The sequence below is a fragment of the Plecotus auritus genome (assembly GCF_963455305.1).
Source record: "Plecotus auritus genome assembly, chromosome: 2".
Taxonomy (NCBI): domain Eukaryota; kingdom Metazoa; phylum Chordata; class Mammalia; order Chiroptera; family Vespertilionidae; genus Plecotus; species Plecotus auritus.
In genome coordinates, this window is record NC_137771.1 from 196,297,670 (window position 1) to 196,313,633 (window position 15,964).

The following is a 15,964-nucleotide window of genomic DNA, read 5'->3' on the forward strand; positions in this document are numbered from 1 at the left end:
GGGTGGGTCCACAGCCACTCGACAGACTGGGATGAGCTGTGCTCCCACAGCAGGCTGATCCCCACAGGCCATACCCCTCACCAGTGCATGAATCCCGTGCACCGGGCCTCTAGTTTGGAGATAAAGTCATTAGCACATGAATAATGTGAAGATAGAACCTTGGGGTCAACCTACCTTTAAGGTATAGACAGAAGAAACAGAATCTCTGAGAGAGACTGAGTGGTATATTGGAAGACTAAGAAGGGGATATGTTTTCAACAGGAGTGTGGTAGTCTGCAGTATAAATGCCTCAAAAGGGACAACTAGGACAGGACTGATAAAAAACAAACAAACACTAAAAATAGGAGATTGAAGTCATTGGTGACCATTGGGAGAAATTACAGATGAGTCTTGAACAGCACGAGAGTTTGGGACACTGATCCCCCATGAGGGTGAAAATCCATGTATATCTTTTGACTCCCCCAAAACTTAACTATTAGTAGCCTACCCTTGACTGGAAGCCTTACTGATAACATACACAATTGGTTAACATGTATTCTGTATGTTATATGTACAGTATACCATATTCTTACAGTACAGTAAGCTAGAGAAAACAAAATGTTATGAAAATCATAAGGAAGAGAAAATACATTTACAGTATTTATTGAAAAAATATGCATGTAAGTGGACTCATACAGTTCCAGCCTTTTTGTTCAAGGGTCAACTATACATTTAGAGTCCTATAAGAGTGGAAAAAACAGCTGAATGCTTACCATATTCAAGTTCTATTGTTATTCATCAAGAACATAACTAAAAATTACATGCATTTGTGTAAGGGAATATTCACAAACATCTAGCTCTCCTGGTACTTAGATTGGAGGTAGAGGAGAAGGAAGCTCATGGTCAGTGCTAAGTTCAAGTGTCCCTGAACAATACCTCTGCCTTCTGCTTTCTAGGGTCTCCGAGAGGCCTTTCCTTGCAAATACCATGACTCTAATTATGCCATTTTGCCTTATTACTGTCAGCATACTGTAAACATAGATGCTTATAGATTCTCTTCTAGTTCCAAACTGTTACTCATTTCTAGCTATGATGCTTGTAGTGGATGCTGCCGTATGTTACCCAGATGCCCTCTCCACAGCTGAGGCCCTCATTGTCCACCTGCTGGGAGCATAGGGAGGTGGGGATGGGTCTCACCTGGGAATTGTCCTCAGCTGAAGCATGTTGCTTCCCCCAATATTATAACCTCTGGGAGGGGGATGGAGGACAGCCTACAATGATGAGTCAATGGAGGTGGGGTACAAAGGCTCCCGTGCCTCAAAGTAGGATATTTTTGAAGAGTCATCCCAGATTCATAGCTCCTGTGCATCCCAGTTGAACCCTTCCGTCTGCTCAGTCAAGTCCTTCTCCCTTCACTCCCCGAATGTGCACACACCAACAGACTCCCTCTGGGTAAATCTCAGAGATTTTCAGAGTTTATCTCCTGGGGAACCAACTTAAGTCGATGATTGTTTTCAGTTTGGTTGCTTACCCAAGAGGGGACGCCAATCAAAGTCTGCAGTCCCTCTGACCTTTGCTTCTGATTCCCTTGGACATGTCTAGTGGAGGAAGCCTCTCTCCCAGGAGCTGGAACGAAAGTCAGCATTGAACCTCCTTGGCTCTGATTGGTTGGGCCATATGCTCAGTATGGACTATTCAAGGAAGGAAAGAGCCGAGAAGGCAGCTGCTCAGCTCCTCCAGAGACCTAACCATTAAACCCCAGCTCTGAGGAGGGATCCATGAGGTGGGATGACCCCTGGGTGTGGAACCTGGTCCCAGCTCTGCACCCTGTTTCTCTTCCCGCCCTATGCGCTAACACCCCTCTTACTCTTCCCACACTTGTTAAGACAGCTAGTAGTCATCGTCCTGCATTGCCTCTCTCTCTCCCTCTCCCTCTCTCTCTCTCTCTCCCCATTTTTTTTTTTTTTTTTTAGTGAGAAAAATGAATGTTGAAAACACAATTGAGATATTTCAAGCAAATGTAGAACCTCCCTTGAAATTTGTTGCAGAAACAGCACTGAGCAAACAAACTCCTGGGAAGCACAGCTTAGAAACAAACAGCAGCTGCCACCATTTGTGGGCTTCTTTTTCCTTTTCCTCATTTGTTTCTAATTCGTTTTCAATAATAAAACCTGCTGCCTAGAGTTGAACAATTTTTCTTTCCTATCCTGAGACCTCACAGGTGGCCTTGATCATGTCTTTTAGTGATGGGGTCTCGGTAGACAGAGCCTTTGGCCCTTACGGTGTTCTCCTGTTCCCTGGTTCCATCTGGAACGGTGTCCACACCTCCCTGACCAGATGGGGTTTAGCTGGAACTTCTGGACGGTTTGATCTGTCGGGACACGAGTCTGCAGTGTGGTTTCTTGCCCTTCTGGCTTTATAATAGTGGATAACGCTAATTCCTATTTTCTCAGTGACTAAGTGCTTCAACTGTCGGGGTTTTTTGTTTTGCATTTATTTTCTATGTGGACTCTTTGAAGGCACATTGCAAAGGGCTTTTCTTGGGCCTGAAAAACTGTAACTTTAAAGAAGAATTGTGATATATCACATCCAACTCATTTGTTTCCTTCCTCACGAGTAGCAGCCCTTCTCCATTTCTGTGCTACTAATGGTATGAAATTCCTCATCTTAAATGTTATTGTTGGATATTAATTGATGGCTGACTATGTTCCAGGCATGGTGCTGGACCCTCACTTGTTCTTCACCAGAGCTCTGCGAGGTAGATGCCATCCCGTTTTATCTGCTCACAGACTAAATTGCTCTCCAGGGTGTCCTAGGGTCACAGCCAGTTGCGGCAAAGCTGGTGTTCAACCCAGATCTGCCTGAAGCCCCAGCTTAGGCTTCCCCGTTCTGTCTCAGAGACCGTAATAATATGTGGCAGCATTCTCATAACAACAGTGTTGACTAGCTATAGTAGTCATGCTTTTAGGCCAGAGGTGGTAGTCTTTTATTTGTCCTTCAGAGTTTTTTTTTTTTTTTTTTTTTTAGTGAGTTGTTGCTTAACATTTAAAAATTAGGTGAAGGTCTGGGGTAGGGTGAGAACTAGGTGGAGCGGAGCAATGGGGGGACATATGTAATACGCTGAACAATAAAGATCAATAAAAAAAGAGGCAATCTCAGATTAAACAAATTGTTCCGTTTTCTTAAAAAAAAAAAATCCTTAGACCTGGCAATACTGTGTTCATAGGTTTACAGTATAATTGTTCCAGCAACATAAAATTTTACCCTGCAACCCCACCCAAAGGAGACCTGACTTCTTCAGTTTGCCACAGGACTCCGGTACCCTACTTCACGCTTAGGCCATTTTCCTGGCCCCTGTGGATGTGTACGTTTGTCATTCTTGAGTTAGGCTTTTCCAGAAACAATTTCTGTCCAGTTAGGAATTGGTAGAGGTCAATGTCAATTTCTGCCTCTGAGTTGAATTTTACAGCCTTTGATTTTTCTTTTCAATTTTTTGGGATAGTGATTCAGTAAGAATAGCTGTAGTTGTTCAACATTTGTTGAGCATTCTAACATTTAGCTGACACTGAGGATAGGCAGACACATTTGGTGGTAAGAACCTGCATAATTCTCCTATTTAGTTTGCATTCTAACGCCTGCAGGTATTCCTCAGGTGTACTGCAGGAGCTGGAAGCCACCTGCAAAAGGGTATTTTGCAGAGGTGGCATCGTAGAGAGGGGAGATGAATCCAACACCACTGAGGGGGGCAGGGGTGTTGCTTCCACGGTGACCACCTAGGTAAAGAAGAGTACCACTTTCTTGACTGCCAGTGTTCAACACAACAAGCAGTGCAGAATTTTCAGAGGAAGATCTCAAAAATTAGAACCCCAAGATGATTAGTCTCTCATTTTATCTTTTTTCTTTCAATTAAATCTTTATTATTGAAAGTATTACATATGCCCCCTTTTCCCCCCTCCCCCGATTAACCCCTTCTAGCCTGCCCCCATTGCCCATCAAGGCCTTCATCACCCTCTTATCTGTGTCCATCATGGGTTATGCATATATGCATGCAAGTTCTTTGATCTCTTCCCACCCACCTACCCTCCCCCACCTTCCCTCTGAGGTTCCACAGTCTGTTCTATGCTTCTATGTCTCTGGATCTATTTTGCTCATCAGTTTATCTTGTTCATTAGATTACACGTATGAGTGAGATCATGTGATACTTGTCTTTCTCTGACTAGCTTATTTCACTTAGCATAATGCTCTCCAGGTCCCTCCATGCTGTCTCAAAGGGTAAGAGATCCTTCTTTTTTATTGCTGCATAGTACTCCATGGTATAAATGTACCACAGCTTTTTTATCCACTCATCTACTGATGGGCACTTGGGCTGTTTCCAGATCTTACCTATTGTAAATTGTGTCTTGATGTACCTGCAAGTGTATTTCCATTTGGCAGTGAGAAATGTAAGTTGTTGTTGTTTAATTGTTTCAGTGGAAGTCTTGTCTCTTTTTATCTGATTTTAACACATCTCATAGAACTGTAAAATAGAAACAAAATGGATTTTGACTAATTTCATAGCTGCAACTGAATTAAAGTTTAATAGTATTCAATATTAACACATCAGAGCCCCAAAGCTAAAGTTGTTATTTATTTGTGTATGTTAAATAACTATTTGCTTTTAATTAAGACAATGCCTGGAATATTGTTTGAATTTTTATGGTTTGTTTATTTTCTTTCAGGATCCTGCAGGGATCTTTGAATTGGTGGAACTTGTTGGAAATGGAACATATGGACAAGTGTATAAGGTAAGTTCAGTTGAGTTTGAACATGGCTTATGTGTCGTTTGGGTTCATGAATGCTGAGTTGCAGTGCTGTCTATTCTTGCTCATATTTGCCTCATAACAGATTGATAATGAAATAATATACTGTACTTGTTAGTTGACTCTCCACCATTTTAAATATATGTGTAGTCCCATTGCCTAAACTGGATTCTGGGATTCGGGCCTTTCCAGTCATTATGTATTACAGTGTTTATATCTGACACATGTCTGCATATTTGAAGTTCTTCAGGTGGTTAGTTTCCTTTACTTTAATCATTGCCAGACTGGTTTTCAAAGGAGCAAAGGATGCCATTTACTTTAGAAATTTAAGCTATTAAGTATCACAGCTGGAAAAGTAGATTTGTTATTGGCCTAGGGCATGAGTTAAATGAGTTTGATGAACAGTGTTAGGAGAAAACTGGCTACCTCACAAAGCAAAGGTCTAAGGCAGCAATGACTTTTTATAAGATACAAAATAATTAAAAGTTAAGGTTGAGTTGAGATTAAGCTGAGGAATAAGAAGTCCTTCTTGCCCTTTTACTAATTTCTGCTTACAAATCCTCCCCCAAAATGCTTTTAAAAGCATTTTACTGTCCCCCCGTAAGTGATCTAAAAAATTGTTGTTTAAAATGTGGGTTGATTCCCTTTCTGATTATCAAAAGGAAATGGAAATGAACTGTTTTTAGACTAAAACTCAGAGGGTTTTAGTGAATAAGCTATTGAAATAACTGCCTTCAAAATAAACCAACTGTTTCCTTATGATTGTTTCTAGGGAAATATCCCATCATTTTCCTGAGTGGTAGTGATATGGGATGGCATTTCCATTCTAATTATCCCTTGTTTTATTTTTAAAAATTCTTCTCTGAGGCCTAAACTTCACTTAGCTGATTCAAATAATTGTAGAAGTCATCCGGATAATAAGATTTCTAATCATATAGAATGTCAAGGATATACATACAAATATGTAAACATATTTTGTATATGTATGTATGTACTTAATATAGTAATTTTGAGAATCTGGTTTTTAAAACACAATTGTAAACAGAATCATATTTCAACCTTATTTAATGGGAATTAGTACCCTTTGGTGTTCACTCCAAGGGAAAATTTTCTCTTGCAAGAAACCATTATTTCTTAAAATGTCAACCCTCTGCAGTGAGACAGAATGTAGTCTACCCAAGATGTTCGATTGACGTTGATCCTGTCTGACACAAGAAAGAAATGTGTCTCAGCAAATGCTTTTAAATACTTTCAATGATGATAATTAGGTTGGAAGATCGTATTATTGCATTTGGGGAAATTGGATTGAACTTGTGAATTAAAGTGAACTAAGGAATTAAGCTCTGATTTAGGCAGAAAATTACTTCTGATTTGCTATCAGGATGGAGGAGCAACTCTGTAGCATGCTGTTGGTTTCATGGTGCCATTTCTTAGAGCGATTCCATTGTATTGTGCTTCCCACCTATAGAGTACACATTTGTGGGATGATCCACAGCTTTGTCCACAAATCCAAGGGGTAGACTGTACACTCTTGCAAGAGAAGATAACAAAGAGGTTCAATTTGGGATGAGAAGGTTTGGAAAATCCAGAATTATCCCTAATATCTTGTACCTGAAAACAAAGAGGAAACAAATGGCAAGAGGTCTCAGATCTTTTTAGAGAAGAAAGGTTTTTACCAATCATATTGTTAACATTATTATTCTAAAGGGTGCCATTCTCTTAGTGGTTGATACGAAACTTGGGCACCTCTCAAGCTGAGACTGCAAAGAATGGTCATGGTGAACACATTGGATTTTGCGACAGGAGACTTGGTCTCCTTCTGTAACCCTAGGTATTGTTTTGTGGCATCACAGCTTTTCTGTGCATTGGTCAAGTGAGAATGTAGTTAGAAATAACTCCCTACCCAGTTAAGGATTCAATTTTTAGACAACCCAGATGATACTAGGTGGCACTCACTCATGAACAGAGACACCTGGGTTTCCTGAGCCACTAATCCGGTTCTGCTGTTACCTTGAGTTTTAAAGGATTAAAACTTAAGTAGCAGAATTTGAACTCATGTATGTGAACCTAAAGAAAAATAACTTAAGTGATTGTTTATATTAATGGTTATATTTAACTTTTATGGACTAGGTATATTTCTAAAATACTGCTGGCATAAATAGCAATTGTATAGCCCTAGGAAGAGATTCCTATACAAAAAATACCTCTATGATAAATACTTTCTTTATATTAGGTATTAAACCTTTGATTTTAATTTTTTTTGTAAATTGGCTTTTGGTGTCCCTGGATTTCACATATTAAGGTATAATTTTATTAACAATTATATGGACATAGTCTTTATTTTATGGAAAGATTCATTATAAGCTGTTCTAAGAGGGTAATAATTTAACTTAATTTACAAGTAGTTTTTAAGAAACAAAAAGTATATGTAGATATTAAGAGAATATTTCTTGAGGTATATCTGTATGTAAGCCACATACATCAGGATGTGGAAATATAAGTATTTTATGTAAAGGTCATTTAATAATGATTAGCTTTTCAAAGTAGCTTCTCGTCTTACTTCCAAGTCTAGCTTGTTCTATCTGTTTGTGGAAGGCTAGATTTGTTTATCTTTAGCATTTTGGTCCCAGGTGGTCAAGTGGTAACTCAGGGTCTGTTTTTTTACTTTATTTATAGGATAGAATACAAAATTATAAAGACTAGTGATTCTTCCTCAGGAGTTTTAATGAGGAAACCATCTTCCTGGGCTTGCGGCTCCCGTTAAAAAACCAGCCAATGAAAGGACACCTATCTATTTGTTCAATATTTTGGCTGTTTATTGGGATGCTACCTATTGGGAACTAATGAAATCCCGACATGTTTTTGTTAAAACAGTAATTATTTTAATAACTTGAAATAATGGTTAAGTGTTTGTTATTAAAACACCATTAAATAGTAGCTACAGATTTTAAAAAATGAATGTTATCTATCCCATATCTTAGTTTGCCCTTTAGTCCTGGGTGTCAGTATGAATCAGGAAGTTGGTATACCTCAGTATAGCTCAGGTTTCTCTTGAAATTTCCTTAAGGTTCTAAAGGATGAAGTAAAGAGGCCATCTTGGTGGTTATAGTGTTTGTGAGAGAGAACACTGTGAGTGTGTGTGTGTGTGTGTGTGTGTATTTTCAAAGGATTGCAAAGGTCCTCTATGATCACCTAGTCCAATCATTATGATGTCAGCTGTCTATTCAACCCATCCTTGATCACCTCCAGTCATGTGGAGCTCACTATCTCACAGTTGGTCCGTTTTCCTGCAACTCTTTTTGAATGTTCATTATCATATTGGATCAAGATTTTGGCTTCCAAAAATGTTTACCATACCCTCAGAGCTATCTAAAAAAATAAATCCTCTTCCCCAAGAACAGACTCCTTCGGGTATTTGAAGACTTCTCCCTGCTTCCTCCAAACACATACTTGTGTCTCTTGCTTCCTAGACAATGTAACCTCAATTGCCTAATTAATTCTTCATATGCCACAGACCTGAGGCCCTTCATTATCTTGGCTTCTGTCCTGAAACTATTCTAATATATTAGTAAAAATAATGCTTTATACTTTTACATAGTTTTCTACTTCATAAAACATTTTATATGTATTATCTGACTTTTTATTTAATTCCTATAATAATTTGAAGAGAACCTTGTTCTCCCCTTAGAGTCTTTATAGTTACAGTTCCCTCTGCCTAGAACACTTTCTCCCAACCCTATTATGACTGGGTACTTCTCCTTCAGGTCTCAGCTTGAAAGTTACCTCCTCAAGGAAACCACTTTTCATCCTTATATCTAATACAGCCAACCACCCCCTCTGCCTCCCTCCCTCACAGACTTTATCACATCAACCTGTTTTATTGCCACTCTCTGAAATTACCTTACTTCTTTGTTTATGTATATACATATATAAATAATTTCAATACATAAATAAAATAAAAATAAGGGTAGGGACCTAGACTGTCTAGCCATCACTGTATCCACAGTCTAGAATATAATAGATGTTAACCATTGTAGGTCCCAGAATTGATCTTTATTTTCCTTAATAATTATTTTGATATTAATTTCCAGTTTTTTCAGTATTTCCCAAAAACATCATTCTGCTTATTTCAGAAAATGCATATTTGCACAAAAGTAATCAACAAAATGCTCTCCTTGTTTTCTTATAGTGGGAGGTCGATATTGAGTTTATATTAAATGGATTGTCAAATAGTCTGTATAATCAAGATCCATGCTGGAAGTTTACAAAATGAGGCAAATCCATTTTCTGGGATTCAGTCTCCTAGCAGAGATTCTCAAATTTGAGTGTATAAAATGAATATTTGGGAACTTATTTAAAATGTGGATTTCCAGGCCCAACCTCTGAAATTTTGATTCAGTAGGCCTGGGATATGGTCCAGAAATCTGCACATTAATTAAATATTATATGGGTTCATTCTGATGTTCAGGGCCCTGAGGCCACAATTCCAGAAACTCTGTAAAAATTATTGTAGATTATTCTGTTGTTGGGCTGCTTGAATGAATGCTCATTTTAACGCTTTTTGTAATCATTTACTTTAGGATATCCATGCTGATCCCAACTGGCATAAGCTGAGAAAAGTATAAAAGCATAAAGATCTTGACCTGAGATGTGATGTCCACCAGTTTTGATGTACTCATTCAGAGATTTGACTTCTGGTGGTTTTATTTGACGTGCTGTGATTACAGTTTAAGGTTGTTCCTGAATAATTGAACTCAAGATCTGAGAATTGATATGGTCAAAGCTGACCTGGTATACCGAGAAGAATCTGAAACTGCTGTATTAGATTTCCTCAAATCTGAATATTGTGATCTCTTAGTTAACTTTTTGTTAATGTAGGACAAAGCTTTTTAATTGTAAGCTTATTAATAGTCCTGAAATGGAGGCGATTCTATGACATACTTGGAATGCAATGTAGCTTTTCATGGTCTGTTCTAATGAATCATGAATTGTACCATTCAATTATTTGTTAAGGAATGAATATGGGAGAATGTTGTGTTTCTTAGATAATAGTGGCATTTGTTTTTTAATCAAGAATTTCCAATATAGAGAATACAGTATTTCACATTTGTTTAGAGCCAATGAAAAAGACTATGCTTTGTGTGGGAATAATGCAGAGCCAACTGAGGTGGTTCCTACTCTACATAAGTGTGCAGTCAGATTATCTAATTAGTACTCTGTGTGCCTACTGTGTGCTAAATGTTTCCATATGTATTGTCTTAGTTATTCCTTGAGATTTTTTAGGGGAGGAAATGAAAGGATTTATAAAACCATATTATTATTGCAAGGCAGAATTTCTCAACCTTAGCACACTTGACATTTGGGTCAGATAGCTCTTTGTGGTGGGAGCTGTCCTATGCATTGTAGAATGTTTAGCACCATCCCTGGCCTCTACCTATGAGATGCCAGTTGACACCTCAAAGTCCAGACATTGCCAAATGGCTCCTGTGGGGCAAAATTGCCCCCAGTTGAGAACTGCTTCTCTAAGGATAAGACAAACTAGCAAAACTCTTAAATTTAATGTGCAAACAGAGGCGGTGGGATAGTAGAATATGGAGCAATTAATGTTGCCCAGACAGAGTGGGGACCTGAATGGATTGTGGGAGGGGGATTTGGAAAAAGCTTTGAGGCCTTGGCATTTGTACATCTTGGATTGTAATTCAGCATTTGCATAAGCGGAGAGAAGTGTAATAAAAAGGAGTCTGGAGCAGGGCTGAGCTGGATTGCCCATCTGGTTCTGCTTCATTCTAGTTGTGTGAAGAGAGCCAATTTACTCTGAGTCTGGACCTTTTCCTGTTAGTAAGAGTACAGTGGAGGGTTATGAAAACTGAAGTGTACTGTATGTGGAAACTCTCGGCCAGTGCCTGACACATAGTAGGCACTCAGTCACCTTTTCTCCTTCCTAACGCATGTGCCAGTGGGAACCTGGTTTACCAGTTCTCTCCAGGGTCTTATTTTTGTAGACGATTTAGGATCTGAAAGAAGCATTCCGAGAAGATGAAGTCAGAACACACTTACCTTTGTGCTTCACCTTCCACCTTTGCGTTCTTGGTATTTACGTAAGCTCAGAATTGCTTTCTTTATATTAAATCCAATGCTCAATTCTGCTAATATGGTATTTGATGATTTACTTGCCATTTAGATATTATAGTTGGTCTTTAGTGTTAAAAAAGGCCAATTTCTCAAGAATTTGTAAAGAGAAAGTAAATTATTTGAGGAAATAAGAAGAATTGATTGTAGCACATTAGAACTTAGCAGAGTGAGTGATTTTAAAATAATTATACATTTTACAAATTTGGTGGTGGGGGGGTGAGAATCAACACTATTTCATTTTAAGGTAGTACAGGTTCCAAATAGAAAGCCTGTGCTATGAGATCTGGAAAGGAGTGTGGCCTTATTTAGGAGGCTAAGACCTGTCTTTATGGCTTTGGCTCTACATCTAACTTTCTGTAGCCTTGAGCTGGCCATATAGCCACTTAGAGCTTCAGTTTTTCTTATCTGTAGAATGAGAATAAAAATACTTTTTTTTTGATATATCCTACCAGGTTATACTGAGGTTGCAATGAATTAAGGACTATGGAAGTATTTTGTTAAATTTAAACTGCTTTGTACACTTCAGGTTTGATTATTGCTATTATCATTCATTACAGGGTAGGTGTCAGAGTCCTGTACAGCAGGGTCTAATGGAGTCTATTCCTGTGCTGTTCTTTCTTGTCTTCATCCTTATTATGCTCATGCTGTGTGTTACCCAGTGAATGATATTCCCCTCTGCGTAGCCTGACTCCAGCTACAGATTCCTTCTTTCACTCCTTCTGTTTCTGTTTTTTTATCTTCAGGCAAACAAGAGTCATTGGACTGAGTGCAGATGCCTCTGGCTTTGCTTTTGCCTGACCTTGGCCTCACTGACATTTGTTAGCTGGTTAGTCACCTTTCCCAAAGTGTGTTTAGTGGAACCCCAAGGCCAGCTCTGTGAAAAAACAACAGTTACTTAAAGAAGTTTTATAGCATTACTAACCATCCCTTCCATTTGAACATAGCATTTGTATTACTTTGTTTTACCCAGTATTTTCCCAATTTTACCGAACTGTGGACTCTTCCCTCTCCTCTTCCTACCCAAATAACCCTGCTTACTGCCTCTTGGAACTGTTTCACAGAACATAGAAAACCAGGGTGGCTTATGTCCCTGTGCTAAAGCTGAGTGTGCATCTCCATGGCTGCAGCCTCCACCTTGTGCTGTTCCTTTGGATGACGGATGTGGAACATGGAAGACATGGCTGCAGGGCTGCCTTTCCTGTTCACGTGTGAACCAGGCTTTTGGGCCAGGTCTCATGTGTTGGTTGCCTTTAAAAAGAACTTTTTGTACTGTTTATAGTAACACATTTAATTTTTAAAATAAATTAAAGATATGGTCAAGGGGTACTTGTTAGTTTCATTCAATTAAAAAAAAACTTTTTGTTTTTGTTAACTGCCAAAATACCCGAGCACTGTTCTTTTAGGAGTGCAGAAACTGTGATTTTTAACATCAAACAGACATATTAAAGAACGTCTCTGTGGTGGGATAGCACATGTAAAGCATTGTTCTTAGTCATCGTTTCATTTGACTGTAGCTGAGACTTTAAGATTATTTAGTGACTAGAGGCCTGGTGCACGAAATTTGTGCACTGTGTGTGTGGGGGTGTTCCCTAAGCCCAGTCTGCGCCCTCTTGCACTCCAGGACCACCTGATGTGGGCTTCGTCATAGGGAGGCCCTGCCCACCCTGCTGGGGCTCTGGGATCAATCACAGAGCAGAGGGAGGCCCTTCCCACCCGGGCTGAGCTCCGCCATTGATCCCCGCCCACAGGGAGGCCCTGTCCACCCTGCCGAGGCTCTGTGATGGAGGCCCTGCCCACCTGGCCTGGCCTCCACTATTGATCGCCGCCCACAGGGAGGCCGTGCTCACCCTGCCCACCCTGCCAGGGCTCTGTGATCAATGCTGTGCAGAGGGAGGCACTGCCCACCCGGCCGGGGCTCTGAGATGGGCCCTCCCAGCCATTGCAGCTTGCCTTGGCCCTTGCAGCCACAGCTTTGTCTGGAAGGACGTCCGGAAGACATCTGGTCTTTCCTGTCTAATTAGCATATAACCCTTTTATTAGTATAGATTAATAGTTAGTCTCAGAGTATACTTCAGTTGCAATTGACCAGAATGATATGTAACAGTTCTACCCTTGCTCCTCAAAAAGTAGGAGATCCTTTACTCTTTCGTTATATAGTTATTTTGTCCCTAATTAGATCAGTGGTATAACATTAAAAGAAATTTAAAGACTAGAGTAAAATGTGTAGGCGTGCTGAGCTTTTCATGCTCAGAGCTCTCTGTGTCCTTTACATCTAATTTGGCCCGAGACCATGCCACTTCATGCTACGATCTGTCGGGCATCATGAATTCGGTGGCTGACATGTGAGCCCCAGGGGAACACCTTCATGAGCTTTGTGCCATGTGCCATATGAAGGGGCCTCTTTCTCTGCTTGGTGGTGAGAACTCCAGAGTCGCTACCAACACTTGCCCCAGGGAACTGTGTATGACTCTTGCTGCTACTGGTGGTTCTCAGCCCTCTAGGTATAGAAGTCATGTGGATAGCTTTGAAAAGCTGTACATATCTGGACCCTTCTATAGAACTTTGGTTTTAGTTGGTCTGGTGGAAGGCTGGTAAACTTGATTCCATAACCTCCCAGGTGCTTCGAATGTATAGCCAGACTTGAGAGCCACTGGGATCAGGTATTGCCTCTCAAGTTGTGTAATAGCTCTTTTGGTATCTTTGCCTTCAGGGAGCAATTGCTACCCCTCTTCTCTCTGTCCTGGGGTTTTGTTTACCTCATTTACTCATTTATTTATATTGAGCCTTTATAATTAGCATCTATTATTGGGTGCCCACCTTTCATTTGAAGTGTTTAGATTGCTTCAGTTCAAAATACTTAAAATTCCATTTCAAGTCAGTGAATTGCCAAATAACGTGATGCACAACACCCCGGTGACTGGTAGTTTTTAGCTCTCATAACACCCTTAATGACCTGGTATTATAAGCCAGTCTCAAGTAATTGAACAATCGATAGCTACTATGAGGTTGCCATTATTTGGGGGCTATTTGTAACCTGTAGAATGAAATCTGTGAAGATTATAGGCACAGACGTCAGAGCTATCCACAGTTTTAACTATTTTGTAATGGGGAACAGTTGAGACTCTTTAAAAAGCATAATCCATGAAATGGGGCCTTGAGAAATTTCTTATCTCTGTGGCTTAACCTTAAATGTAATTTAATGAAATCCACTGGATATCTTGCATGTGCCAAAATAAATATCTGCTATTTGGCAAGGAAATGCATACTCCATCAAGTAGGAGCCTTGCTTGGTGGTGAAGGTCTAGAAGTATCGCCAGGGCCTCTAAATAGGGCTGAGTACCACCTCTTCTGCAGAGCGCGTGGCCTTGGGCACTCCCTCTTGCTCACTTTCCAAGGCACTGCATACCAGTAGAACTTCTGTGTCCAGTTTGTTCCCATCTACAACAAAGGAAGAAAAGGATAGCAGCTGGCTCACTGAGAACTCTTAATAAATACAAAATAGCTGTCATCATAATAATGATAATAACAACAGTATCACCTTTGTAGACTGTAGGAAAGAGTTATGAACTACATTATGTGAGGAACCCAGTCTCTTTAAGGGGGAAGGTGCTCTATTTTAGAAAACATGCCCGTGGTTTTATAATATAGCCTGTTGGGATGGATGGACCTCGACAGGCCACTAGCATGTTCTAGTTGATGCTTTTCTCTAAAGTATTTATTGAGAAGTTCAGTTTTGGTCTGTTCATCCAATTCAGGAAACAGTTTGAGGCTCATAGCAGACTGTACTAGAAATCTTACTGCTTTTTAGTCCCTGTGCGCGCGCTCTCTCTCTCTCTCTCTCTCTCTCTCTCTCTCTCTCTCTCTCTCTCTCTCTCTCTCCCCCCCTCTCTCTCTCTCTCTCTCTCATTGTGGGGAAATAACATTCCATAAAATACTGTTCAGAGGCATTAAGTGTATTCACCTTGTTGTGCAGCCATCACCATCATCCACCTCCAGAATATATTCATTTTCCCAAACTGAAACTCTGTAACCATTAAACAATAATTCCTCATTCCTTCCTCCCCCTCCTCCCACCAGTCCCTGGTCTTTCTTAAAAAAAAAATAAATAAATAAAAAAATTCCGAGTAAGCTTAATTGCGGAGGTTATGGTTTTCTGGATCATCTCTTGCAACACTGGCTCCCAGCAAGTCTGGAATGGTCCTGCCCATCTGTCTGTCAGTCCATGGGCTGGCATTCCTCAGCATGACTCACCGCAGCCCACTTTATCCTCCAGGTGACTGACCACCAGCACCTGCCCGGCTGCATCTTGTTCCAAGAAGCTGAAAGTAGCTGAAGCTCTTGATTTTTCTGCCCCATTTATACCCAAATAAAATTCTTCTCAGGTAGAGGTAGAGTCAATAAAAAAATGTACAAGCATTTTTCATGAGTTCTAAAAGTGTTGTTAATGGGTTCTTTATTAAAATGTTTTGAACTGTGGGTATTTTTATTACAGTTTTACAAATGAAGTTCTCGTTTGCCTTTAAATGTATTAACTATTTTCTTTTTTAGCAGGATTTGTTTTTCCCATAGGAAGTGCCAATATTCCCTACAATAGCAGAATGTTCTTAGATGGAGAATAGTTGGGGTCTCCCTCATGCAGCTATACCGCTCCCCTGCCAGCATAGATCCCCAGGTTATCCCTAGTCCCTCGTTCCTCATGAGGAGACCTCTGCCTGCCCCCACCCCACTCCCCATCCCCCACCTTGTCTTTGTCCCATCCTGCCGGCCTTGGCTTCAGTGGCACCGCATTGCTCAGCATTCATGCACACAGCACACAGTTTCGGTTTATTCATGGCGCCCACCCCAGACCCCTAGCACTCGGCTCGGCAGCAGCCTCTCCTCCTGCCCTGGGACACGTGCTGACCTCTTCTTGTTGCACTGGCTTCACTGGGTTGTAATGTTCGTTGGGCTGTTTTCACTCTAAACTCTGTGCTCCATGCAGCCCAGGACATTCATTACCTTGCTATCTCACTAGTGCCAGTATAGAGTAAATGGTTAAAAATCAACTTAAAATA

The 15,964-nt window shown here is 40.3% G+C and overlaps 1 protein-coding gene across 5 annotated transcripts in view; it reads left to right on the top strand.

The window, feature by feature from the left end:
* TNIK (TRAF2 and NCK interacting kinase) overlaps positions 1-15,964 on the top strand; it is a 372,736-nt gene that overhangs the window by 87,302 nt on the left and 269,470 nt on the right. For all 5 annotated transcript variants that reach the window (XM_080655707.1, XM_080655708.1, XM_080655709.1 and 2 more), the window contains exon 2: positions 4,698-4,763. In XM_080655707.1, coding sequence (XP_080511833.1) covers positions 4,698-4,763 — 66 coding nt within the window. The remainder of the gene's footprint in view (positions 1-4,697; positions 4,764-15,964) is intronic.